Source organism: Dermacentor albipictus, chromosome 9 (genome assembly GCF_038994185.2).
Source record: "Dermacentor albipictus isolate Rhodes 1998 colony chromosome 9, USDA_Dalb.pri_finalv2, whole genome shotgun sequence".
In the NCBI taxonomy this organism is placed as follows: Eukaryota; Metazoa; Arthropoda; class Arachnida; order Ixodida; family Ixodidae; genus Dermacentor; species Dermacentor albipictus.
In genome coordinates, this window is record NC_091829.1 from 107,004,268 (window position 1) to 107,029,333 (window position 25,066).

The following is a 25,066-nucleotide window of genomic DNA, read 5'->3' on the forward strand; positions in this document are numbered from 1 at the left end:
TGAACTGCAGCATAATGCGCAACTTAACAAAGAACGCTATACCTATTCGCAGTAACAATGTGTCTAGTTTTGCGACCCCTAAAGCGACACCTACAGAAGATCCGCGCTCCCTCGCTCCATACCATAGCCCCTGTAGGAGTGCTTTACCAGCAATTATGTGGGCGGGATGCTTGTTTCGAGCTTGTTCTTTATTCAACCGCCTGTGGTACTGCATGTTGTACGCGTGACTGCAAAGAATACGTGAGTTCGCTTCACTTGGCTGTTCCATTTGGGGTTATGAGCCATGGATGATGATGGTTTTCTGTCGACGTTATGCCAAGAATCCCGGGATTCTTGCCATACACAGCTTCGCTGTAAAACAAAATTTGTCCATGGCCACCTATGAGATCCTCAACTCATGCCCATGTGTCATTGTACACTTGATCGACTGTGGCGCTAACCACAGTGATATTGGGCATGTTTATAGTTGTTCAGTGCGGAGCCTGCAGCTTAAAGAAAAAAAATTTACCTGCCATCCCAGCTCTGCGAAAAAGTGGACGTCTAGCGAAGCGGTTGAAAACCACAACTACAACTGCTCAGAGAGGTATGCAATGTTTTATAGTTTTAGAGTGGTTGCATTAATGCTGTTTTGCAGTAATAGTAGCAATGGGAGTATTAGTAATTTTGACAGCATGACGCTACCCATAGTGGTGCTGCTACAACATTGAAATAAGGCAATAGACAAGTTATTTTATGTACGAAAGGCTACAGGGACGTCAATCCCCAAGTTGCAAGCTGCTGTCGCCGTGGCAGGTTGCGCAAAAGTAATCTTCACTGGAAACGCACGCGGGAAGCACTAGGCGCTTCGCATTGCGTGTAGGCGCCGGAAGGCGTTATCACCAATTATGTGGTTTGGATAACCATTTTGAGTTTGTTCGATATCTTGTATGTTGTATGTATGTTTGTTGTATTGTTACGGGGATTTTGGGAGCATAAAAAGACTGCATTTGCACTATATACACAAGCAGAGTCAGTGTAGATAAAGATGACTGGCCAGAAACAACATGCAGCAGCCAGCGTCTCGCAATCTTCTTCCTTCCTCTTCTTTTATCCTTACGTAACAGTGCCCCCGGGTGCTTAAGTGACGTCTCAACACATGGTAGGCGAAGAATTGCGAGCGAAGATCGCTTGAGCCGCGGAACATGCACGATGTCAGCAGGCATTGGACTTCAGGATGGACCAGAATTGACTTCGTTAACTTGACGTATGACTTCATAAGGCCCTGTGTAGCAAGAGAGAAGATTCTGGGAGAGGCTGACCCGACGACATGGTGACCAAAGGAGCACCCAAGCACATGGAGCGAACTTAGCAATCGCGATGGCGCTGGTCATACCGGTCGTTTTCTATATGTTGCGAGGCTGATAAACGAGATTGGGCGACTTGACGCGCCATGTTAGCGCGATCGATGACTTCACAAGCATACTAAGTTGCAACACGTGGCACAGAGGGGAGGATGGTGTCAAACGGCAATGTGGAGTCGTGAGCATACAAAAGATAAAAGGGTGAATATTTTGCTGTGTCATGTCGGCATGAGTTATACGTGAATGCCACGTAGGTCAGCGTGGCGTCCCAGTCGCGGTGATCGTTGGAGACGTACATCAACATTATCTCTGTGAGTATGCGGTTGAGACGTTCCGTAAGACCATTCGTTTGTGGGTGGTAGGCGTGGAGAGTTTGTGCTCAGTGGCACAATAGCGGAGGAGGTTGTCGACAAGTCGTGACAGGAACCAGCGGCCGAGGTCTGTAAGTAACTGTCGAGGTTCACCGGGGTGAAGATTCATGTCCTGGAGGAGAAAATCGGCGATGTCTGTTGCGCAGCTAGTCGGCAGCGCCTTTATGACCACCTAACGTGTCGCGTAATCAGTAGCGACGGCGATAAACGTATTCCTTCTAGTCGGAAAAGGGCCAAGGTGGACAAGGCCTACACGGAAGAATTGTCCAGCAGGAACATCAATTGGATGGAGTCAATTGGATGGCAGAGGAGGTTTCTTCCGGCGCTGACATAATTCGCAAGTTGCGACATAACGACGCACGCAGCGGTCGAGACCCAGCCAGGAGAACCGGCGTAGTACGCGGTCGTATGTACGCAAAACCCCAAAGTGTCCCTCCGTCGGCGCATCGTGAAATTGTTCGAGAGGGACGAATCGCAGATGACGAAGAAGGACAAGGAACACTCCGGGACGTCAGGGTTGATACTGCGGCGGTAGAGGATGCCGTCAAGTGGCACATGCCGTCGGAACTGCCAGATCACACTACAGCTATGATGGCCTGTAAGGATGCGTAGCGTTGTTCAGCGCGCATGTCGGTCATGTCAGTAAAAGCCATCATGCGGGTCACCGGATCATGCACAGCAGGATCAGGGGATCCACGGGGTGACAAGTGAGGCTGTCAGCGTTGTTGTGGAGGAGTCCAGACTCATAATAGACAATTCTTGGAGCCGCAAAGCTCAGCAACGAAGCTGTCCTATTGGGTTCCGGAGGGAAGACAGCCAGTAGAGTGTGTGGTGGTTTGTAACTACCGAAAGCGTGCGGCCGTGCATATATATGGCCGGGACTTGGCGACAGCCCAAACTAAAGCCCTGCACTCCCGCTCGGTGATGGAGTAATTTCTCTCGGCAGGTGACAGCAGGCGGCTGGCACAGGCTATCAAACACTCGGTACCATTCTGTTGTTGGGCGAGAACAGCGCTGATGCCATGGTCGCTTGCGTCAGTGTGGACTTCGGTCAGTGCAGCTCGATCAAAGTGGGCAAGTATGTGTGAGGTGGTCCGAAATCCGATAACAGCGGCGAACGCGTGAGCCTGCTCCGAGCCGCATGATAATGGCGTGTTCTTTAGAATATCTGTCAATGGCGAAGTTTTTGACGAAACGGCGAAAATAAGAACACAGGCCGGCGAAGCAGCGCACGTCAGAAAGATAACGTGGCACAGGGAAACTGCGATCAGCGTGAACTTTCTCTCGATTTGGTTGTCCGCCGGATGCGTGAAGGACCTGTCCCAACACGGTAATCTGACGGCGCCCGAGTTGACATTTCGTGGAGTTCACTTGAAGGCCGGCTTTTTGGACGACCACAAGAAAGGCAGTGAGTCGGGTAAGGTGGCTGCTGAGTGTGGGAGAACAATAATAACATCGTCAAGGTAACAAAGACAGGCGGTCCATTTGTAGCGCCGCTCGCAGAAGAGAGTCCATCATACGCTCAAGTTTCGCAGGAGCATTGCATAGGCCAAAGGGCATGACTTAGAACTGATATAGACCATCCAGCGTGATAAAGGCCGCCTTCTCGCGGCCCAATTCATCAACTGAAATCGTATAGTAGCCGTATTGAAGATCGATGGACGAGAACCATTTAGCTCCGTGCAAACAGTCCAAGGTGTCATCAATGCGTGGTAGTGGGTAAAGGTCTTTTGGTGTGATCATGTTTAGCGATAATTGATGCAAAAATGCCAGGTAACATCTTTTTTTTTTCACAAGGACGACAGGCGAAGCTTAAGGGCTGTGTGATGGTTCGATGACCCCTTGTGGAGCATTTTGTCTACTTCTGATTGGATGACTCGACGTTCAGCATGCGATACACGATAGGGACGCCAACGAACAACATTCGTGTCCCAAGTGTTTATACGGTAGTGAACAACAAATGCTTGGCCTAAAGGCCCTTCGCCAAAATCAAAGATGTCACTGTACGATTCGAGCAGGAGACGCATGTGCGTGGCCTGTGCAGAGGTTAGGTCAGGTGCAATCATATCGCGAAGTCATCCGTTAAGGTACCAGAGTTGTGAGCAGCAAATGGTGCTAATAAGCTCGGCGTGCAGACTCTGAATGTCAAATTGGGAACTACTAGAAAGTCTGGCCAGGAACATACCGGCCGGAAGCACTTGAGAGCACAGGATGAAATACAGAAACAGCAGAACGACGTCGTGACCAGCGTATTCGGAATGGCAACGTTCCGGTTCAAAAGTGCGTCGACGATGGGGCGAAGGACATATTCACCGTCAGGAACCTGTGGCTGGGCGGTCAGAGTGGTGTAAGTAACTTCCTCGGGTGACAGATGCACATCGTTAAGCGAGTACAAGTGCGGTGGGGCGGTGCTCAGACCATCGGCGAGTTGAGCCACTTGTAACTGAAGAACGTCAGTTGCGCAGTCGGTGAGAGCAGAATGATTGGGTAAATGTACAATACGAGGATAATGCCGTGAGGGCAGTTGTCGATCACTGCAAAGAGAACAGAAGTAGGGCGGCCGGGTATACTGAAACGCGCAGTACACATTCCAGGAACAACCAGCACACCGCCGTCGGCAAGTGCTCGGGCAGCTGCTAGGGTGAGGACCTTGTCTAAACGTATACGTAGGCTAGCAGTCATCACAGACACGAGGGCTCCAGTGTTGACGAGTGCTTGGACAGGTACGCCGTCTATTTTAACGTAAATTACACTTCGCTTTTTGGGCACAGACGGAGGATTTGCTACAGAAGTAATCAATGCAGCACCACCTCCGAGGGCTGCATTTGTGAGTTTTCACAAAGGGTGTGGCCAAAAGCCCCAGGGGATGAAAGGCGACGTGGCTGCGGCGAACTGGAAAATGGGCGACGTGCTTGCGGTGTACGAGAGTGGTGTTCGCGCGTCGATGGTGAGCGATTGTACCATATGTACTTAGAACAGTTGTTGGGGCTGTCAGGCTCGGCGGTGGGCGAAATATTTCGGACATTTTCATCAAAACGGCTCAGCTTGGTCGGCGTGGAAGGTGTTGAGGGCCACGAGTTGCGACAGTATCGAGCGCATGACCAATGCGGCAACAGGTGAAACATATTCGCTGGTCGTCATCAGTCTTCCGCTCAGTCGGGTTGCGATAACGCGGAGAGAAGCGTCGGGGTGGAGCGGAAATAGTAGCAGGGCGATCATTGGCTCTGGGATTGGTGACAGGACAGACAGAATGTGAATCAATGTTTTCAAGCTCCTGGAGAACGATGTCTTGTACGAGAGGAACTGGAAAAGGGTTAGCGCCAGGATTACGCGAACAGGAAGCTGCGGGCGCCATCGCATCCAGTTCACGTCGAACAATTCGCTCCGCATCCTCTGATGGAGACGTATGCTGCCATGCGGATTCATCCTCACACGTCGACGTTGCAACAGTGTTGGGAAGTCTGGTGATCGGTTGCAATACTCGTCGGCTTTTGGCCTGCTCGAATTGTCGGCTCTCCTTGATGATAGCATCAACTGTCGAGCAGCTTTTGAACATGAGCGGATTGGAGGCGTCGTCAGCAATGCCCTTCAGTACGTGCGCGACCTTCTCAGCTTCTGTCATGTCGTGATTGTCTTTACGACAAAGCGCTAGCACATTCTGAATGTACGAGACATAGGAGTCCGTGGGGGATTGGGCACGGGGGTCTATCTGCTTCTGTGCGGGAATTTTACGGCCGGCTGGTTTGCCAAACAACTCTGTCAACTTCTCTTTGCATTGGTCCCAGCGGGTTAGCTCCTCTTCGTGGTTTCCGTAGCACACCTTTGCCGTGTCTCCCAGGTGGAACAACAGGTTAGCTAGCACAAGCGTAGGGTCCTATCTGTTGATTCCACTGACGCATTCGCACATCGCCACCCACTCCTCCACGTCGGTGCCAATGGTCCCGCAGAAAGTTCCAGGGTCCTTGGGTAGCACAACCACAACCGAAGGGGACAGCGACGTAGCTGATGACGGTGACGTTGGAGGTGGCAACGACGTTGATCCCGCGTGCTCACCGTCATTCATAGTGCGGACAGTGATGCGACGTCAACTGCGGAGCTCCGTTTCCAGCCGCGGTACCTAGAACCTCCCACCAATATGTTACGGGAATGTTGGAAGTATAGAAAGGCTGTATATACACTATATACCCAAGCAGAGTGCGTGTAGTTAAAGATGGCAGACCAGCAACAACGCGCAGCAGCCAGCGCCTCGCGTTCTTCTTCTTCCTTCCTGTTCTTTTATCTTTTCGTAACAGTATGTTGTATGCTACATGTTGTGTTTATATTATATGTGTGATTCCAAAGAATGTATGATCTGTTCGCTTCGCTTTGGTGAGTGCTTGTAGCCTCTAATCTACGGGGGTATGAGTCATTTTGTTTGGGGGTATGAGCCATTGGTGTTGATAGTTTGCCGTCGACGTTACACCACGAAGAAATCACATGAACCTAGGCAAAGACAGCCTGGCTGTAAAAAGTAGTGGCATGACCTATCTAGCTATGACTGACAGCGGACACGCGTTAGCATTGAATCAATACAGCGACAACATATTGCCACCATCGAAAGGAATTATGTATGAAGCGTGTCCTGCAGTGGGACTCCTGTTTCGGCCTTCGGTAAAAATACCCGGTGCCATTTTACCACCTCCGTGAATCCTGCACGTGGGGTGCGAAATGCTTAGTGCGCCGGTGTGCGTGAACACTGGGGAACACGTGGCCTAAGTTGGCGAGCTGGCGAGAGGTTCATTGAAGAGCGAAATGCGCCCAGGGCATTTATGGCGCAGCTTGATAAAGCGTTGGCACGAAAGTCGTTCATTGAAAGCGGCACATAACCCAGTGCACTTACGGTGCAGCCTGCCAATGTGTCCGATTTATTTTCCTTACCGAACCCTTGTGACTGAGTTTTATTTCACTCAGCATCAGAGAAACTTGAGTGATCATGTTCGCCATTGTAGAGAGGCACATTGCCAGTGCCGCAGACCTACTTACCCATCATCATCATAATCATCATCATCATCAGCCTGGTTACGCCCACTGCAGGGCAAAGGCCTCTCCCATATTTCTCCAACGACCCCGGTCATGTACTAATTGTGGCCATGCCGCCCCTGCAAACTTCTTAATCTCATCCGCCCACCTAACTTTCTGCCGTCCCCTGCTACGCTTCCCTTCCCTTGGAATCCAGTTCGTAACCCTTAATGACCACCGGTTATCTTCCCTCCTCATTACATGTCCTGCCCATGCCCATTTCTTTTTCTTGATTTCAACTAAGATGTCATTAACTCGCGTTTGTTCCCTCACCCAATCTGCTCTTTCCTTATCCCTTAACGTTACACCTATCATTCTTCTTTCCATAGCTCGTTGCGTCGTCCTCAATTTGAGTAGAACCCTTTTCGTAAGCCTCCAGGTTTCTGCCCCGTAGGTGAGTACTCGTAAGACACAGCTATTATACACTTTTCTCTTGAGGGATAATGGCAACCTGCTGTTCATGATCTGGGAATGCCTGCCAAACGCACCCCAGCCCATTCTTATTCTTCTGATTATTTCTGTTTCATGATCCGGATCCGCAGTCACTACCTGCCCTAAGTATATGTATTCCCTTACGACTTCCAGTGCCTCGCTGCCTATTGTAAACTGCTGTTCTCTTCCGAGACTGTTAAACATTACTTTAGTTTTCTGCAGATTAATTTTTAGACCCACTCCTCTACTTTGCCTCTCCAGGTCAGTAAGCATGCATTGCAGTTGGTCCCCTGAGTTACTAAGCAAGGCAATATCATCAGCGAATCGCAAGTTACTAAGGTATTCTCCATTAACTTTTATCCCCATTTCTTCCCAATCCAGGTCTCTGAATACCTCCTGTAAACACGCTGTGAATAGCATTGGAGAGATCGTATCTCCCTGCCTGACGCCTTTCTTTATTGGGATTTTGTTGCTTTCTTTATGGAGGACTACGGTGGCTGTGCAGCCGCTATAGATATTTTTCAGTATTTTTACATATGGCTCGTCTACACCCTGATTCCGTAATGCCTCAATGACTGCTGAGGTTTCGACAGAATCAAATGCTTTCTCGTAATCAATGAAAGCTTTATATAAGGGTAGGTTATATTCCGCACATTTTTCTATCACCTGATTGATAGTGTGAATATGATCTATTGTTGAGTAGCCTTTACGGAATCCTGCCTGGTCCTTTGCTTGACAGAAGTCTAAGGTGTTCCTGATTCTATTTGCGATTACCTCAGTAAATAGTTTGTAGGCAACGGACAGTAAGCTGATTGGTCTATAATTTTTCAAGTCTTTGGCGTCCCCTTTCTTGTGGATTAGGATTATGTATAGCGTTTTCCCAAGATTCCGGTACGCTCGACGTTATGAGGCATTGCGTATACAGGGTGGCGAGTTTCTCTAGAACAATCTGCCCACCATCCTTCAACAAATGTGCTGTTACCTGATCCTCCCCAGCTGCCTTACCCCTTTGCATATCTCCGAAGGCTTTCTTTACTTCTTCTGGCGTTACCTGTGGGATTTGGAATTCCTCTAGACTACTTTCTCTTACCCTACTTTCTTTCTACTTTCTCTACTTCCCCAAGTTGGCGTCAAGTATGTTCTTTGAAGGATAGCCCACCTACTGGCACATACCGAGTGACCCAAATTGGCATCAAAGAGTTTTGTTGATGATGTGTGGTGTTTTAAGGCGCAAGGGCCAGGTTTGACCAAAGAGCGCCATGACAGGTGGTAATGTTGACGATGTATTGTGGATGACTTGCACAATGAACTCATCGTGGTAGATGTGATATGGCTGTAAAAGGGCCTAAAAACTTACGCTGTAAGTGGAGTGGAATATAGAGGTGCTAAAATAATGACGGTGACTAGGATGTGATGTGGGCTATGGCAATGGGCTTTTGTTAAAAGATGATGCAATAAAACCATAACACTGATACCAGAGATTCAAGAGAACCCTTGAAGGCAGGGCTGTTAGTCACGTGCTTAAAAGTTGCCTGGCCAGATGATTTTCAGGGTGTCCGTTTCGGCTAAAAACTCTTAAGATTGTTTGCAGACTAAAAAGTGGTTCATCGCTAAGAAAAAATGCAGGGTGAAAGGGTAATTTCCCGCGATATGCAGCAGGGTAATACTTTTCCTCTGTGTTTCTATTGCAGGGCAGTGAATAAGAGCATGGAGGACAGTGAGATTATTGCCGCACTTAACACAAGTTGGAGGATCGCCCCCAGTCAATAGATGAGAGTGGGTGCCGTATGTGTGGCCTATCCTTAATCGGCAAAGAAGTACTTCTTTGTACCTTGCTATTTTACCATTTATCCAGTTCCCCAGTTTTGGTTTTATTATGTGAAGCTTCTTCATTGCATGTTTATCCCATTCGCCTTGCTAATGATTCCGCAATTTACTGCGTAGAAAAGGCTTTAGGTCTGCGGCAGGGATGGGGATATTCGAATCTGCATCGCGACAAGTTACTGACCCAGCCCTTTCGTCAGCAGCTTCGTTGCCTTTTATACCTTTGTGACCAGGTACCCAGCATATGACAATCACTTGATTGCACATATATAGGGAGCACAACAGACTGTACAGCTCACTAAAAATTGAGTTTTTATATTTTGCTTGGTCTAAGTAGGGCTCTGACTACACTTAATGAATCTGTAAATACAATAGCCCTAGCACGTTTTGTGAGCCTTATGTTTTGAACAGCCGATAGTATAGCGTAGGCTTCAGCTATAAATATACTTGTGTGTGGATTTAGTGCTCCGGATACTGAAAATGAAGGTCCCAGAGCTGCGTAGGAGACTCCTTCAGAGGACTTGGAAGCGTCTGTATAATATTCTGTACAGGAGTACTTCTGCTGAAGTTCACGAAAATGGAATTGTATATGTGCTTCTGGTGCGCTCTTAGATTTTTCTATGAAAGAGACGTCGCATTCAATGGTCTTCCATTCCCATGGTGGGAGCAGGCGAGTGGGTGCCACTTGGACATTCTCTGGGACTAAGACACCTATTTTTTCTGCCAGTGTTGTCAAACGAAGGCTCAACGGAGGTCTAATAGCTGGGTGGTTACGAAATAATCTGGCTGTGGACTCTTCAAGAATAAGTGACATGGATGCTGAACATCTGATTTGACCTTGAGAGCACAGGAAAAAGTTAAATATGTCGTTTGGAGAGGTAATGACCATTCATTACACTCCGCATACAGGCTTTCTACGGGACTTGTCCTAAAAGCCCCTGTAGCCAGGCGTATACCCAAGTGGTGAATGGGATCTAGCATCGTTAAAGCACTAGGTGCAGCAGAGCTATTTACTATTACTCCATAGTCGAGACGGGACCATATAAGGCTTTTGTAGAGGCTCAAAAGGCATCTCCTGTCACTTCCCCAAGATGTGCGGGACAAGAGCTTTAGCAAATTCATTGTCTTCAGACATCTCGCTCTCAGATATTTAAGGTGAGGGACAAATGTTAGTTTAGAGTCTAAGATGATTCCTAAAAATTTATGTTCGTGGCTGACAGATAGCCGTTGTCCATTAAGATAGATAGCAGGGTCAGGTAGTATACCTCTGTTTTTCGAAAATAAAAGGCATTTGCTTTTTTGGGGGTTTAACTTGAATCCATTCCCGTCAGCCCACTTAGATATTTTGTTTAGGCCAAGCTGTGTATGCCGCTCACAGATAGAAATGTTGCATGATATAAATCCTATCTGTACGTCATCCACACACGCTGAATAAAACATTGTGCGTGGTATGACTCTATAGAGGGAATTCATTTTTACGATGAAGAGCGTGCAGCTCAGTACACCACCTTGTGGCACACCTGTTTCCTGCGTGAATTGACGAGACAACACTTGACCAGTCCTCACACGGAACGTACGATTAGAGAGGTACCTTTGGATCAGGTTCAACAGATTGCCTCTGACACCCATACTAGCCAGATCACGAAAAATTCCAAAACGCCAGGCTATGTCGTATGCCTTTTCCATGTCTAAAAATACCGCTAATAAAAACTGCTTGTGCACGAACGCATCTCGGATATTCGCCTCCATTCGGACAAGGTGATCTGTCGTAGATCTACCCTCCCTAAAACCACACTGCAAGGGGTCTAGTATTGTGTGCTTTCAAGATAATGAATTAGGCGTCTATTTACCATTTTCTCAAAGAGTTTGCATAGGCAGCTTGTCAGGGCTATAGGCCTGTAGCTGCTGACCGAAGTTGGATCCTTGCCCTCTTTGATAATAGGAATTACGATTGCTTGCTTCCAGGCAGATGGAATATAACTGGCGGAGAATATGTAATTAAAAAGTGATAGTAGGGTTTTGTGTGTTTCGGCGTGTAGGTATTCGATCACCCCCAGGAGCTGATTTATTGCAGCGGTTCAGTGCAGCCTAAAATCCCGCCATGCTAAATGGCCGGTTGTAAGGTTCATTTTTATTTCCTCTCTGATTCAGAGGCTGCCATTCCGCTTGTCGCTGATATCTTAGAAATGTATCTGAGTAATGAGATGAACTCGATATGTACTGAATATGTGCTCCTAGCAAATCAGCCTGGTCTTCAATAGTGTCTCCTTGACTGTTTACCAAAGGTAGATGATGAGTTTCGCGCCCTTTTATTCTGTTGACCCTATTCCAGGCTTTCCGCTCGTCTGTATATGAGTTGGTGCTACTGATGTATTTTTGCCAACTTTCCCGTTTGGCGCGGCGGCGTGTTCTTCTGCCTAGTGACTTTATTTTCTTGAAATTGATCAGATTCGATACTCGGCAGTTAGAGATTCGCGAAGGTGACTCCACGCCTTATTTTGATTCTTATGAGCTTCCTTGCACTCCGCATTCCACCAGGGAACACGTCCTTTGAAGGGCAATCTATTTGATTCAGGGATACATAGTGACGCCGCATCAACAATAAATGCTGTCAGATATGTCACGGCGTCATCAATAGAAAGTGCAGAGATGTCTTCCCAAGTCATGCAGGTGAGTTCTTTATAACGTTTCCAGTCGGCTGACTCGGTTTTCCAGTGGGGCACGTATGGAGACCATTCATCACGTTTTGTTGATTTTATGACAATTGGAAAATGGTCGCTGCCATATGGATTTTTAAGCACGTTCCACTCTAGATACGGTACGAGTGTACGAGATGCAATACTTAAATCGATCGATGAAAATGTTTTGCATGCCATGCTATAGAATGTAGGCTCTTTATTATTTAGTAAGCATGCACCTGTAGCGAAGAGGAAGCTTTCTACTAAGCGTCCCCTTGCATCACAACGACAACCCCCCCAAAGAGTATTGTGCGTATTAAAATCTCCGACGACAATATAAGGTTCGGGTAGTTAATTCATAAGGCTTTGGAATTCTGTTTTTAAAAGGCGGTAGTTCGGGGGGATGTATAGTGAGGAAATTGTTACCAGTTTGTCAAACAGTATCGCACGGACTGCAACTGCCTCTAGGTGTGTTTTAAGCGGTAATTGCCGGCAAGCAACACCCTTATCTACAATTATTGCCACAACGCAAGACGAGGTAAGGGTGTCGTTGCGGTCTTTGCGGTAAGTGGCATACTGTCGGAGAAAGTTCATGTGTGAAGCATTAGGATTCGTTTCTTGGACACACAGCACCCTTGGATTGTACACAGCATCCTTTGATTGAAACCCCTGATGTTCCATTGTATTATGTGCGTATCCATAATGTATGTGTTTTGTGCTGTGTGTCTAAGAAATATAGATTATATAAGCTCACGGGACCTTTCAGGCCCCTTGATACGAGCTCTCTCTTTCTTCCCGGTGCGCTCGAGGGAGCTGCGCCAGTCCTTAGGCGTCTGAGACGCCGGATTTGTGCTTGTATCCATCACCTCGTCTGAGGCGGTGGATAGTGCCCATGGAGCAGGCACTTTCGCGGGAGTGGTGGGCCGATTTGCACGAGCAGTGGCCCTGGGCACAACAGGCCCGGAGGTCTGCTGGCCCTCATTTGCGGGCGACGGAACAGCGCTGGCTGTCCCCGTCAGGGGGGCGGATGGCGTGACCGCCGTCACTCTCCGAGTGACTTGGGCGGGCGCCGAATGATGTGGCGCCGCCCCCCGGCGCGCCACATCGGTGTAGGAAGGACTGTTCTGATTGTTGGAAAAGAACCACTTGCGTGCCTCTGGCAAAGTCAGATTTAGTTTTACTTTGAATTCTATTATTTGTTTTTCCTTTTTCCACGAAGGGCAGGATCGCGAGTAAGCAGGGTGGTCTCCTTCACAGTTGGCACAGTGGGTTGCTGAACTGCAAACGTCAGAAGAGTGTTCGATGGAGCTACACTTAGCACAAGTCGCACGCCCTCTGCAGGTTTGTGACCGGTGCCCAAAACGCTGACACTTGGAACATCGACGCGGGTTTGGTATGTATGGTCTGACACGTTGCTTGCAGTAACCGGTCTCGATTGATTCAGGAAGAATGCTGGTTCCAAAAGTTATGATAATGTGTCTAGTTGGTATTTCTTTGTCCTCTCGTCTTATTTTAATCCTTTGCACCTAGACAACGTTCTGTTCCTGCCATCCTTCTAGTAATTCACTTTCACTAAGTTCGAGAAGGTCATCTTCCGAGATGACCCCGCGCACTGTATTCATCGTCCTGTGTGGGTCTACTGAGACGGGAATGTCCCTGAACGCTACAAGTTTCGTGAGTCTGTCGTACTGTGGCTTGTCGCGAACTTCGAGAAGATCACCGCTTCCCATCTTTGTTACCTTATAACGTGGGCCTTTTGCTTCTGTGAGGGATTTGGCTACAAGAAAAGGTGATATCATTCGGACTGTCTTAGATTCGTGTTGACTGTGAACAACGTGGTATTTCGGAAATGACTGTTTTGGTTGCATAAAGAAGCTGAAAGGTTCATCGGTGCGCCCCCTCTTCAGGGAGCGATCAGGCAGTGGGGGAAAAGCGTTTGCCATACAAAATTTGGAAATTCGGCGGCGATGGTGGCCACCCACCACCGAGCCCAACAAGGGGACGCTACAAGGTCGGGAAACTACCTGCAGACGCCAGCCATGCATCGCCACTATAACCTAATATAAAATACCCAAGTTTGGGTAATTACACCAGGTTAACCCTTGCCGCCGAGAATACGGAAGTGAGAAGAAGTGATAAGTAGACAGGAAAGAAGAAACAGCAAGAGAGAAAGCAAAAGATTGAAGAGGGGGACAGGAAAAGGCGACTGCCGATTTCCTCCAGGTGGGTCTGTCTGGAGGTGCCGTCTATATGAAGCAGAGGCCGAAGAGGTGTGTTGCCTCCGCCGGGGGGCCTTAAAGGTCCAAACACCCAGCATCGGCTGAACCCCCAGGATCCCCTTTTCCCCAGATACGGCTAAGCCGCGCACGGCTACACGCGGGAGGGTCCAACCCTCGTGTGCTCGGGTACGTGGTATCGCAACATCAAAGAGTTTTGTTGAACAGCTGTACGTATGTACGCATCGCCACATGTACAATGACTCAAGTTGGTTTGATGGTTAGTTTCGAACCTTATTAGCTCACTTTAGCCGCCCAATGCGCTACTTATACGACAAACGGACTTCCCAGTGACCCAGCTAAGCAGGAAAAAGGTTTGATACAAACAAACATGCATATAAATACACACAAGCGTACGTACATGCATTGTCCACCGAAAGTGCTTCAAGCACGCTTAGAATGTTAACGCATGAATGTAAATCCGCGAACCTGTACTCGCCGCACTGCTTTGAGGCGTGCTCTGTGAGATCGACGACGGATACGATGCTGTCCACCATGGGCTTTAATTCGTTTTCAGGGATGCCTCGCAGCCGGCCGACCAGGTACAGGTACTCGTACGCGTTCATATTGTCCAGTAGGCCTCCGAGCTGGAAGCAGTAGCTGATCTGGGACTGCCACTGCGGTGGACGTGAATAAAGAAAAAAGATATATAACCCACAAGGTGAAGGGAATTACAGAGGGGAGTGAATATTATCAATAAAAAGAATAAAAAAAACGCAAACGGAATAGAAATCAATCACAGATGTAGGCAAATCTTAAAATCGATCTGTCATAGCCTAAGGACGTTTTCACACCGTTTGGAAGCACTAGGGTTCCTGCATATTCACGGCCTCTCTCGAACACGGCAGCAGTTGCAGCACTTGACGCTGCGTCCTACAGTGGTCATGTCTTGCTGTTCAAGGTCTTAGTGATGTCGCGTGCGTTGTCTTGCAGCACAACGGCGTCAGCTTTCGCTGCCGCACCAGCTGAAACTCCTGTCTGTACCCCATTATCAAGCTTTTATAATGCCACGTGAAAAACAAACATCGCTGCGTCACCGGCCAATATGTAAGTTCTTGTCGACTGCAATGAGATGTACGCAAGATAAGTTCTTCTTTAAAATCAGTGATAAATGCGGTTCTAGGGAAATTCGGGGCTTAGAAACACGTTGCGCTGCGCTTGCATTTTACATCGACAGTGCTTTCGCAGGCCCTTCCCCGCCGCAGTAAAACCGTTGCGGAACTCCCCTGAAAAGACATGCATTATTAATGCGAAAGCATTAAATGTTCCATGAGGAAAATAATAATAATAATAATAATAATAATAATAATAATAATAATAATAATAATAATAATAAGTGACGCCATCAGAGTCTCGTATGACCTTGGTAGTAACGCATATTTAAATTTGGGACAAGTTGAAATTAGGTGACTAACTTTAAAATATGGCAAGGTGGATTGAGGTGGATTAAGGTAGACTCGTGTAAGACACGGGAAAATGTATGACGTTACGCATCATGAACGTGAGCGATCAATTAGAGATGTCATTATGCTTTCGGATTCAAATCCCGCAGGGATATTTAGGTGACTGTCAATCATTTTACTCCTCAATCTAAACTGCTGAGTTGCGTCGTGGAAAGAATTGAGAAATTTGGGACCCTTACGGTTTCACAACAGTGCGGCTAGTCTAGTCGAAGGATTTTCTTTAGAATGATTAATGACACATGTCACTGGGCGCGAGCAGGAGCATTCAAAAGCGTTCGGACAGTGTTCGGTCAAGAGCAGCTACGTTCGAATGGGCGAACCGGAGCAGGAGCACTAATGGCAGACTAGAAGCAGTATGGCTACAGCTATAGTAGTTTAGAGCAGTTGGAGCTGCTTCTGCGTGATATGCAGGTGCCATGGGGCGGAAAGACGTCATATTGTTTTATTTTAGTTGTGTTTCCGTCGTTTCGGTTGAGTCTGCGGCAGCGACGGCGGCTAAGAAGTAAACTTCGTATGACAGTCAGAGCACGTCTGGCGTGACGTGATTCTCCTTGTTGAAAGGTAAATGTCCTATCACAGATGGCACATTACGTATCGACTAAGGAGTCAGGCAAGGAGAGACAAGCTCTCCACAGGAGTACGTTGATTTAGGTCAACTACCCGTAAAAGACCATGTTCATGAGGAGGACATTCGCAAAAGAGTGAAAATGGATTGTAGTGGCATACGGCAGGCAATACAAAATCCTGACTGGGAGCTTAGGGCTGTCATTGTAATGAAAAGTGTGAAATGATTGCCTTCTACTGGTGCTAACACATTAAAGAAACTTGGAGGTTAACAAAGAAGCTTAAGAACAAGTTAAGGACCGCACGAATAGCGATGGAACGTAAAATGTTAGGCGTAACATTAAGACGCAGGAAGAGAGCAGTGTCGATCAGTAACCAAACGGGTATACTCGATATTCTAGTTGATATTACGGGAAATATATGGAGGTGAGTGGGCCATGTAATGCATAGGATATATAATTGCTGGACAATTGGAATTACAGAATGGTTCAGGCATATTTTTTTTTACCAAGGGAAGAGGAACCTAGCAGAGGACAGCAGAAAACTAGGATGGGTAATGAAGTTAGCATAATTGTAGGCGCTAGTTCAAATTAGCTAGCTCAAAACTGGACTGATTGTAGATCGCAGGTAGGGGCCATCGTCCCGTAGAGTACACAAAGAAATATGGCTCTCCCGTAATCAAGAGTAGATGTAAAGCATGAAATGGCTACCGGCAAAGCAGATTGGTTGGAGATGATACTAGCCACAATCCTACAATGGGTATAGTGCTTTTTCGCAACGGCACACCCAACCACACCACAACGCACGGATCTGTTTTGAACTGTACCTCATTGCAAGTGTCGTCCCGGCCAAACGGCCAACTGCGGTGCGCCGGACGCAGCCGATTAGGTGAGGCAGCGTCACTCGAGACGGCGTAGAAGCCACGTCAGTCAATGTCGGTCAGTCTGCACGATACGACGCTCAGCCGCTCGTTATGCCCCGGCATGGGCTATACTATAATTGGCCAGCCCCTGTTGCCACTTTGCCGGTGTGTTGTCGCAGCATTGCGCGACTGAGGCAGAGAAAGAAGAAGTAAAGTGGACGCGCGTGATCTCGGGGTACTCTGCGCGGGCTAGGCCTGGCCTGTAGCTTCTCTCTCGGACCTCGTTTCACCTTATAAATAAGCATCATTCGTAACATCTTTGGTGGACGTGCGGGGTAAATCTTGGACGATCCTGGACGACCCAGCTCTACCAACTGTCCGATGGAGTAGACGCTTGGCCGGTTTACGACCACAAGCAGCGGACATGGCTGATTCCGGAGAAGGCAATGATTACCCCACCTGCGGCGTACCAGACATCAATCACGCAGGTCAGGATGGTTACTAGACACCAATGCGAGAGCCACCAACCTTTTCGGGAAGGCGAACGAAGACGTCGACGACTGGCTTACCCTTACAAAAATGACTTTAGACTGTCTATAGAAAGTCTGTAGACTTCTTATAGACGACCTTTCCTTTCTATAGATTTGGACTTTTGTTGATACAAAGTCTATAGACTGTCTATAGACGAAAGTAGATAAAGTTTCTATTTCTTTTTGTCTATACGCAGTCTATAGACGGTCTATATAAAACAGTCGATAAGGTGTTTGCTTTTTTTTGCCTACTTCCCCTCTATGGACTACCTATAGACGAAAGTCGATACAGCTTCTATCTATTTTTGTCCATACTTTGTCTATAGACTTTCTATAGACGAAAGTCGACAAGGTTTCGATTTCTTTTGTCTACTCGCAGTCTATAGACAGTTTATAGAAAAAAGTCGATAAGGAGTTTGTTTCTTTATTGTATCCTTCCCCTCTATGGACTACCTATAGACGAAAGTGGATTACGGTCTCTATCTATTTTTGTCCATACTTTGTCTATAAAATGAAATTAAATTATGGGGTTTTACGTGCCAAAACCACTTTCTGATTGTGAGGCACGCCGTAGTGGAGGATTCCGGAAATTTCGACCACCTGGGGTTCTTTAACGTGCACCTAAATCTAAGTACACCGGTGTTTTCGCATTTCGCCCCCATCGAAATGCGGCCGTTGTGGCCGGGATTCGATCCCGCGACCTCGTGCTCAGCAGCCTAACACCATAGCCACTGAGCAACCACGGAGGGTATACTTTGTCTATAGACTATCTATAGACGAAAGTCGATAAGGTTTCTATTTCTTTTTGTCTACTCGCAGTCTATAGACAGTCTATAGAAAAAAGTCGATAAGGTGTTTTTTTTTGTATCCTTCTCCTCTATGGACTACCTATAGACGAAAGTGGGTACGGTCTCTAACTATTTTTGTCCATACTTTGTCTACAGACTTTCTAAAGAAGAAAGTCGATAAGGTTTCTATTTGTTTTCGTCTACTCGTAGATTACGGACGGTCTATAGGAAAAAGTCGTTAAGGTGTTTGTTTCTTTTCTGTCTACTTCCCCTCTATGGACTACCTATAGACGAAAGTGGGTACATGTCTCTGTCTATTTTTTTCCATATACTCTGTCTATAGACTTTCTATAGACGAAAGTCAATAAGGTTTTTATTTCTTTTTGTCTACGCGCAGTATATAGACGGTCTATAGAAAAAATTCCGTAAAGTGTTTGTTTCTTTTTTGTCTGCTTCCCCTCTATATGGACTACCTATAGACGAAAGCCGACACAGTCTCTATTTATTTTTGTCCATACTCTGTCTATAGACTCTCTATATTAGACAGTTAATAATAATAGTCGGCTAAGGTTTCTATTTCTTTTTCTCTCCTGGTGTATTGAATGTCTATATAAGAAAGTCGATAATATGTAATGCCGAGTTCCCATACTCCCCGCCCTCTGCGAAGGCGATGATATGGCACTGGTTCATGCGCGACCGGCACCGCGTGCAACCCCGGCGCGGCGGGCAAACCGTGCGGTTTGCTAGTCGTCATTCGGTGCAGCTGCACCGAACGAGGATCGCGGCGGAACAGGCAACGTCCGAGTCACAAAGGTCTTCCAGGCACCCGAAGGCCCTAAACCTGGCTGCTTCCCGGACGTACACTTCGCGAGACCAGCTGGTGAAGGTCAGATAGTGATGATGTGGCACAGGTGGTGAATAAGTCGCGAAAGCCGGCAGACCAGGTGGTGAATTCACCACCTGGTCTGCCTCTGAGTTGTCGTGGTATTGCATGTCTATAGATTAACAATAGACAAACATCGTTAATCTGGGCCCAACCCGTGTACGCTGTAACCAAGCGCAGGTACCGGTGGATAATACGTAGCTGCGTTTGATATAAGCCACTGAAGATGTATACTGCTGAGATTGCTGTAGAGCCTATTTGTAGACATTAGTATACACATAGTGTATACCTCCGCATTTGTTGACCACATGATATGATCTACGTAGTCGGTCTCGGCAATCCCAAGACAGTCTTCACAGATGTCGCATCACTTTTGCGGCAGTAGAATAAAGAAAGCAAAACGCCGATCCAATTGTTATAATAGTTGTTATGAACGCCAGTTTCAGCTACAAGTGGATTCCAAACAGGCATCGAGCTAACAGCAAGGACACTCGTAATGTTTGTAGCTGACAACGCGGACTTTGTGAATGTGCGATGAACCGATGTCGCGCATGTGGTGTTCGCGTTGTGTGTCGTCCGATTCTCGGATACTTTTCAAATTTTCTTCATACCTCGGCTGCGTCACTAACATAGGGCGGTTTTTTGTTGACTGATATCCTGCACTATAAACCCATCAAAGTTTCTCATTCACTTAAAATAGGTGCCAAATCATTAGAGCCCACCCAGTATTTCGCCGGCGGTATGCCTGGGCAGCCACGCATATGAGTACCTCAATGCTGTACTGATTGCTTTGACCTATCACCGGAACAGAAAATTAGCACTAACATACGTGCGGGCATCACATTTGGTGGTACGCTGGAAGATATGCTACAAGTACGCTGTATTACTAATCGACGCTGGCAATAATGCGTCTGAAACGTTTGAAGGGCCCTGTAATGGCTTTTACAAACAGCGCATTCAAGTTAGCGTTCCAGTCTCATACGATAGCCCACAGCGTTTGTCATACAACCTGCCAGCGCATTTCCTTCGTCCACGAAAAAAGATGAATAATGGTGATAAAGATGAATAAGCCACCCGTTCCGGCGCGCATGACGCGCAGAGAGAGAGCGAAAAAAAAAATGAAGGAGGAAAAGGCGCTCACACTCCTCCGAGCGCGCGCGCCATCGCGCGCGGAGCTCCTGCGCATGCTCGGAGATCTTGCGCATGCGCGTCGGTGCGCCATCTCGACGAGCGCGCCGGGCACGTATACGGTTGTACCGGCGTGCGGTGTCCGCCTGAACGTTGGTGTCTGTGTATGCGTGTCATCTTTGTGGCATCACACGTCAACTACACTGAACGGTAAGCTTTAGCAAATATGTTTTGTGTCAATAGCTCATGATTATGTGAGCGCATTTCGTAGCGCGAAGCGGCTGCATGTAGCGCAGGCGACTCGGGTATAGTGTCGGTTTGTCGTTGACATGATTTCATAACGCGCTCTTGTTCTCGCTTCTACTATACGGAATGTTTTACGGCGAGCGATCGCTCGGGCTTGTTGATTTTCGCATAATAGTTTGGATGCGTAAAGAAGGAAGCTACACCATGTTTTAACTTGATATTGAGCTACCACGAAGCGGATTGTGTATGTTGGGCAGCCAGTGTGGTAGATCTCATTTCGTGGCGCTTGATCCGGCCGCGATGAATGCTGCGCCGCATGTGTAGTGAAATTCTCGTGACACGCTTTACATATATATCTCGAAATTGTGTTAGCATCAAGAATGTTCTGACAGACACGTATAGTTAAATAACTGCTAACGTACTTGGATGAAAGGTCGTGTTTGCGGGGCATGCATCAGCAGTGTGTGCACTGCCGTTTTCGCATTGTTTAAAGGTAGCAGTATTTTTAAGGTTTCTGGCAACCAATCTAAATAATTTTGGGAAGTTACCGCAAGCAAAACACGAGACTTGAAGAAATGTCAAGCGAAAATCTCTAGAATCACCCAAGCTATTTATATGCAACCACAAATGCTTTTGGAGCATGAAACCTGCGATAAGCTCAGTCACTCGCAGCTTCGCAACTTAGCCGAAAAAATTGGAGCACAATAAATTAGTCGCTCCGGGAAGCACCTTTACACGTTTCAGACTGAAGGCATTGCGTTTGACGGTAGTTGGAAGATTTGTTTTTTGTCTCTTTTTAAAACAGTTTAGCAGCAGAAGTTATCTTGCGAGCTATATGAAAAGCGTTAAGCGCCTTTCGATGCTTCGGGGTTATGCAGTTTACGTGCTCTTAATCTCTGGGCAGCTGCTGGCGCAGATTCGCATTGTGCCAGTCGTGCACGGTATGAAGCCGTTGTCGTGCGCAATAAGTCTTCCGGTTTTCATTACTGTTGCATGTAGTGCCGTCGTCTTGGACAGACTGCATACTATATGCGCTGTACAAAAGAAAAAAGAGCCAGATTATCAATTTGGTGGTCTTTTCTTAGTAGATAACGCACAGATTATTCAAATAATTCAGTGGACATTGCATTTGTTCTACCCTTATTAACACACCTAAGAGATCGTAACATGTTTTAGTTGCTAAGTGGCCTGATCAGTACGCCCCCATTCATGTGCATTCTACTGAAAGTGTGCCAAATGTATTCATCTCGAAGTATCGGAAAAGAGACAATGCAGACTGTTCTAAGCGGAAATAAATTGCAAATGTTAACGTGATTGTTCAAAACTGCAGTCAGTATGCTGAGCATGTTCGATCGGCACGGGCACATTGCATTAACACCTGAAAAATGTGCACAGTCCAGCAGGGTATCTGTTTCAACAATTATTATTATAGGAATCGTTTGGGATTCTCACATTTCTTTCATTTTTGTGAGTACACTGTGTGTCACATGAACCTGTCTTGAAACGAAACGTACCGTTGCTAACACCGGGGACCATTATGGTTTTCTAACTGCTTATCATACTATAATATAACGAAACATCATAATGGTACTGATTAATATTGCCATGATTAATATTACTGATTAATATTGCCATATTGCTTTAGTCATAGGTAAACAAAGTTAACTAGAGGCATAAGTGGTGAGAGCAAATTATATAGAAAACTACTATTGAACCGTAAAAAGAACTCATTGTATAGTTTTCCCTCACATTGTTGCATTTGTTTTACGCGTGTCTCTGCGTCTTCCGTGCTGTACTCATGTGGCCATCAATTGCGAACTTGACGAAGCCCTTGTCAGCTTTATTAAACAAGGGATTCAAGTCAGTTGCATCTAATACTACATGTTAAGTGACTGACGTGTTATTTGTTTTATCTAAATATTATGGACTGGCACTACTTGGCAATTATTAAACCATAGTATTTTTTTATTGCACTTAAGCTGCAGGCGTCATAGATTGCCAGAAAATTTTCATGAAAACAGCCAGGAAAGGCTTGGAAAAAGATCAGGAAACTTTAAATTGGCCACATAGGTATGCTGTCTTGTTACATGTCAAAGTTTCCAGAAAGTCTCTGTGTTAAATATATTTTTAAAACGTTTCACTTCATAAAAATTGAAGGAAATTGGTTCTATTTATTGAAAAAAAAGTCAAGCAGACTGACAAGGCATTTCTTACTCAATATGTTTTTTTTTGCGTTAACTAAACGTCCTGAACCTCGATAGCCTAGAAAAAATTTTCATCATTCAAAGCACCTTAAATAATTTACTGTGATAGAATTCATTCGAACTATACTATCAGTTCTGTTTCCTAGGAGGTGCATATCTGTCGTGCCATGACACAAAGTGCTCGTGTGGTATTTCGGGTGCTCATGTGGTATACCTAACTTGGAAACCTGTTAGCATGCCCAAGAGGCCTCATTACCTGCAAGAAATTAAGGTACCATATCAATACAATCAACCCAACTGCCATCTGTTGAAGTTATGGCCAATGACCCATTCATTTAAAAGTATGAGAAATACATTTCAATGTGTACTAAGCAAAATAAATTACAATCTTAGGCATGATACTGGGAATATTCCAGTCACGTCTTCTGAAAACATCCCTCTGCACGGGCATACTTAACTACCAGCCAAAAAAACTGTACAGACAGCCCAACTGGGTAACGTTTCCGCAATAAATATAGGGACCATTTGGGATAAGTACATTAATGCATCATATATGAACTTGTCATAAAAGGGAACATACTGTTGCTGACACGAGCAGCAGTTGTGACTGTTTAATTGTTCACCATACCATGCAATAGAACATTGCATAAAGGTACTGATTTGTATTGACAAGCAGCCATTAGTCATAGTTAAACCGCATTAAGTATTGACTTATTTGGTTTGAGTAAATATATTCAGCTGCTTAATGAACATACAAAGAATACACATCTGTTATTTTTGCCTCATATTGCTGCATGTACTTATTTGCAGCATACACCTGCAGCACCATTGGGACTAATGACACAAAGGTCAAGGCCAGCCTGCCGACCATGCTTGCCAAGGAGTAGTGTAAATATTTAATGTTTCCATAATAGCATAAGACAAGAATTTAAGGAATTCATGTATTATATCGAGCAATAAAAACGGTTAATGCATTGCCGGTGCATTTGTTTTATTTTTTGCACTGCATGATTCAGCACTATATAAATTCTGTTTATGCAACATATATGAAAGTACAGCTGATTCAGGAGCTTTATTAATCTACTAACGGTAATGCATAAGTGCAGATGAAAAGGAACAGGTGCACATGCATAATATCTGCATTCCATGCATTTCCATGCATTTCATATCTATAAAATGAAATGAAATACATTCAAAACGTTTTGCTACCGCATGTAATGAAAAATGTAAACTAACTTGTAGATAGCCGCTATGGAGCTATGGCCTTATACACTCTTTGTAGACTTGTCTATAAAATGTCTGTGTCTATAGAGTGTCTATAAATTAATGAAAATGCATGTTTGTTGGCAAGTGTATGCAGAATGTCATAGAAAAAAGTGTATTGGATTGTAAAGTTCTGTTTTTGTAGACTGAAGTCTATAGAATGTCTATAGTATATATACATTTGTCTGTAGACATTCCATAGACTTCAGTCTACAAAAGTAGAACTGTAAGCCTATACACTTGCCCATAGACATTATGCAGACAACTGTCTACAAACATGAATTTTAATTAATCCATAGACACTCTAGACTCAGACTTTTTATAGACTAGTCCATAAAAAGTGTATAACCATAAGTCTATAGACGGTCTATAGACAGTCTATAGACTCAGACTTCTTATAGACTAGTCTGTAAAAGTGTGCGGCCATAAGTCTATAGACTGTCTATAGACTAGTCTAAAGAAATGTCTATAGACAGTCTATAAACTCACTTTTTATAGAGCAGTCTATAAAAAGTGTGCGGCCATAAATCTATAGACTGTCTATAGACCAGTCTAAAGAAATGTCTATAGATAGTCTATAGACTTCATAGACAAATGTCTATGGACTGTCTATGGACTTTCTATAAAAAATTTTTGTAAGGGTAACCACTACAACAGAGTGAGTCGCCACAACCACAGGAGCAGTACGAAGCAGCTCGATAACGTGGTTTTTTTTCTCGCTGGAACCGCGCTCCTCTGGTTTGAAAACCACGAGAACGTTCTGACAAGCTGGGATAGTTTTGTAGAAGAATTCACCAAGTGCTTCGGGGACCCGATCTCAAAGAAAAAGAAGGCTGAGCAGACGCTTTCCCGACGAGCTCAATTACCTGGCGAAGCGTGTACAACGTACATAGAGGCTGTTCTGAAATTATGCGGTCAGCGCTACCATGACAGACGAAGACAAAGTAGGACATCTGCTTAAAGGAATCGCTGAAGTTGTTTATAATTTTCTTATAACGAAGGACTCCGTCTGACCTGAAGAAGCACTGCCAGGCGTTTGAAGCGCTGAAAATGAGAAGGATTGGGCCAAAGTTTGGACGATTATTAAATGTTACTACTATTGCAAGTGTGTCCGTCCCAACCCACGACGACATCTCCTCGGGGATTCGGCAAGTGG

General features: G+C 45.9%; 1 protein-coding gene across 5 annotated transcripts in view; it reads right to left on the bottom strand.

The window, feature by feature from the left end:
- LOC135907182 (phospholipid-transporting ATPase ABCA3-like) overlaps positions 1-25,066 on the bottom strand; it is a 326,965-nt gene that overhangs the window by 26,998 nt on the left and 274,901 nt on the right. For 4 of the 5 annotated variants that reach the window (XM_065438856.1, XM_065438854.1, XM_065438853.1 and 1 more), the window contains one exon: positions 14,409-14,596. The exons of the other annotated variant lie outside the window; for it this stretch is intronic. In XM_065438856.1, the coding sequence (XP_065294928.1) occupies positions 14,409-14,596 (188 nt within the window). The remainder of the gene's footprint in view (positions 1-14,408; positions 14,597-25,066) is intronic. 5 annotated transcript variants of the gene reach the window in all.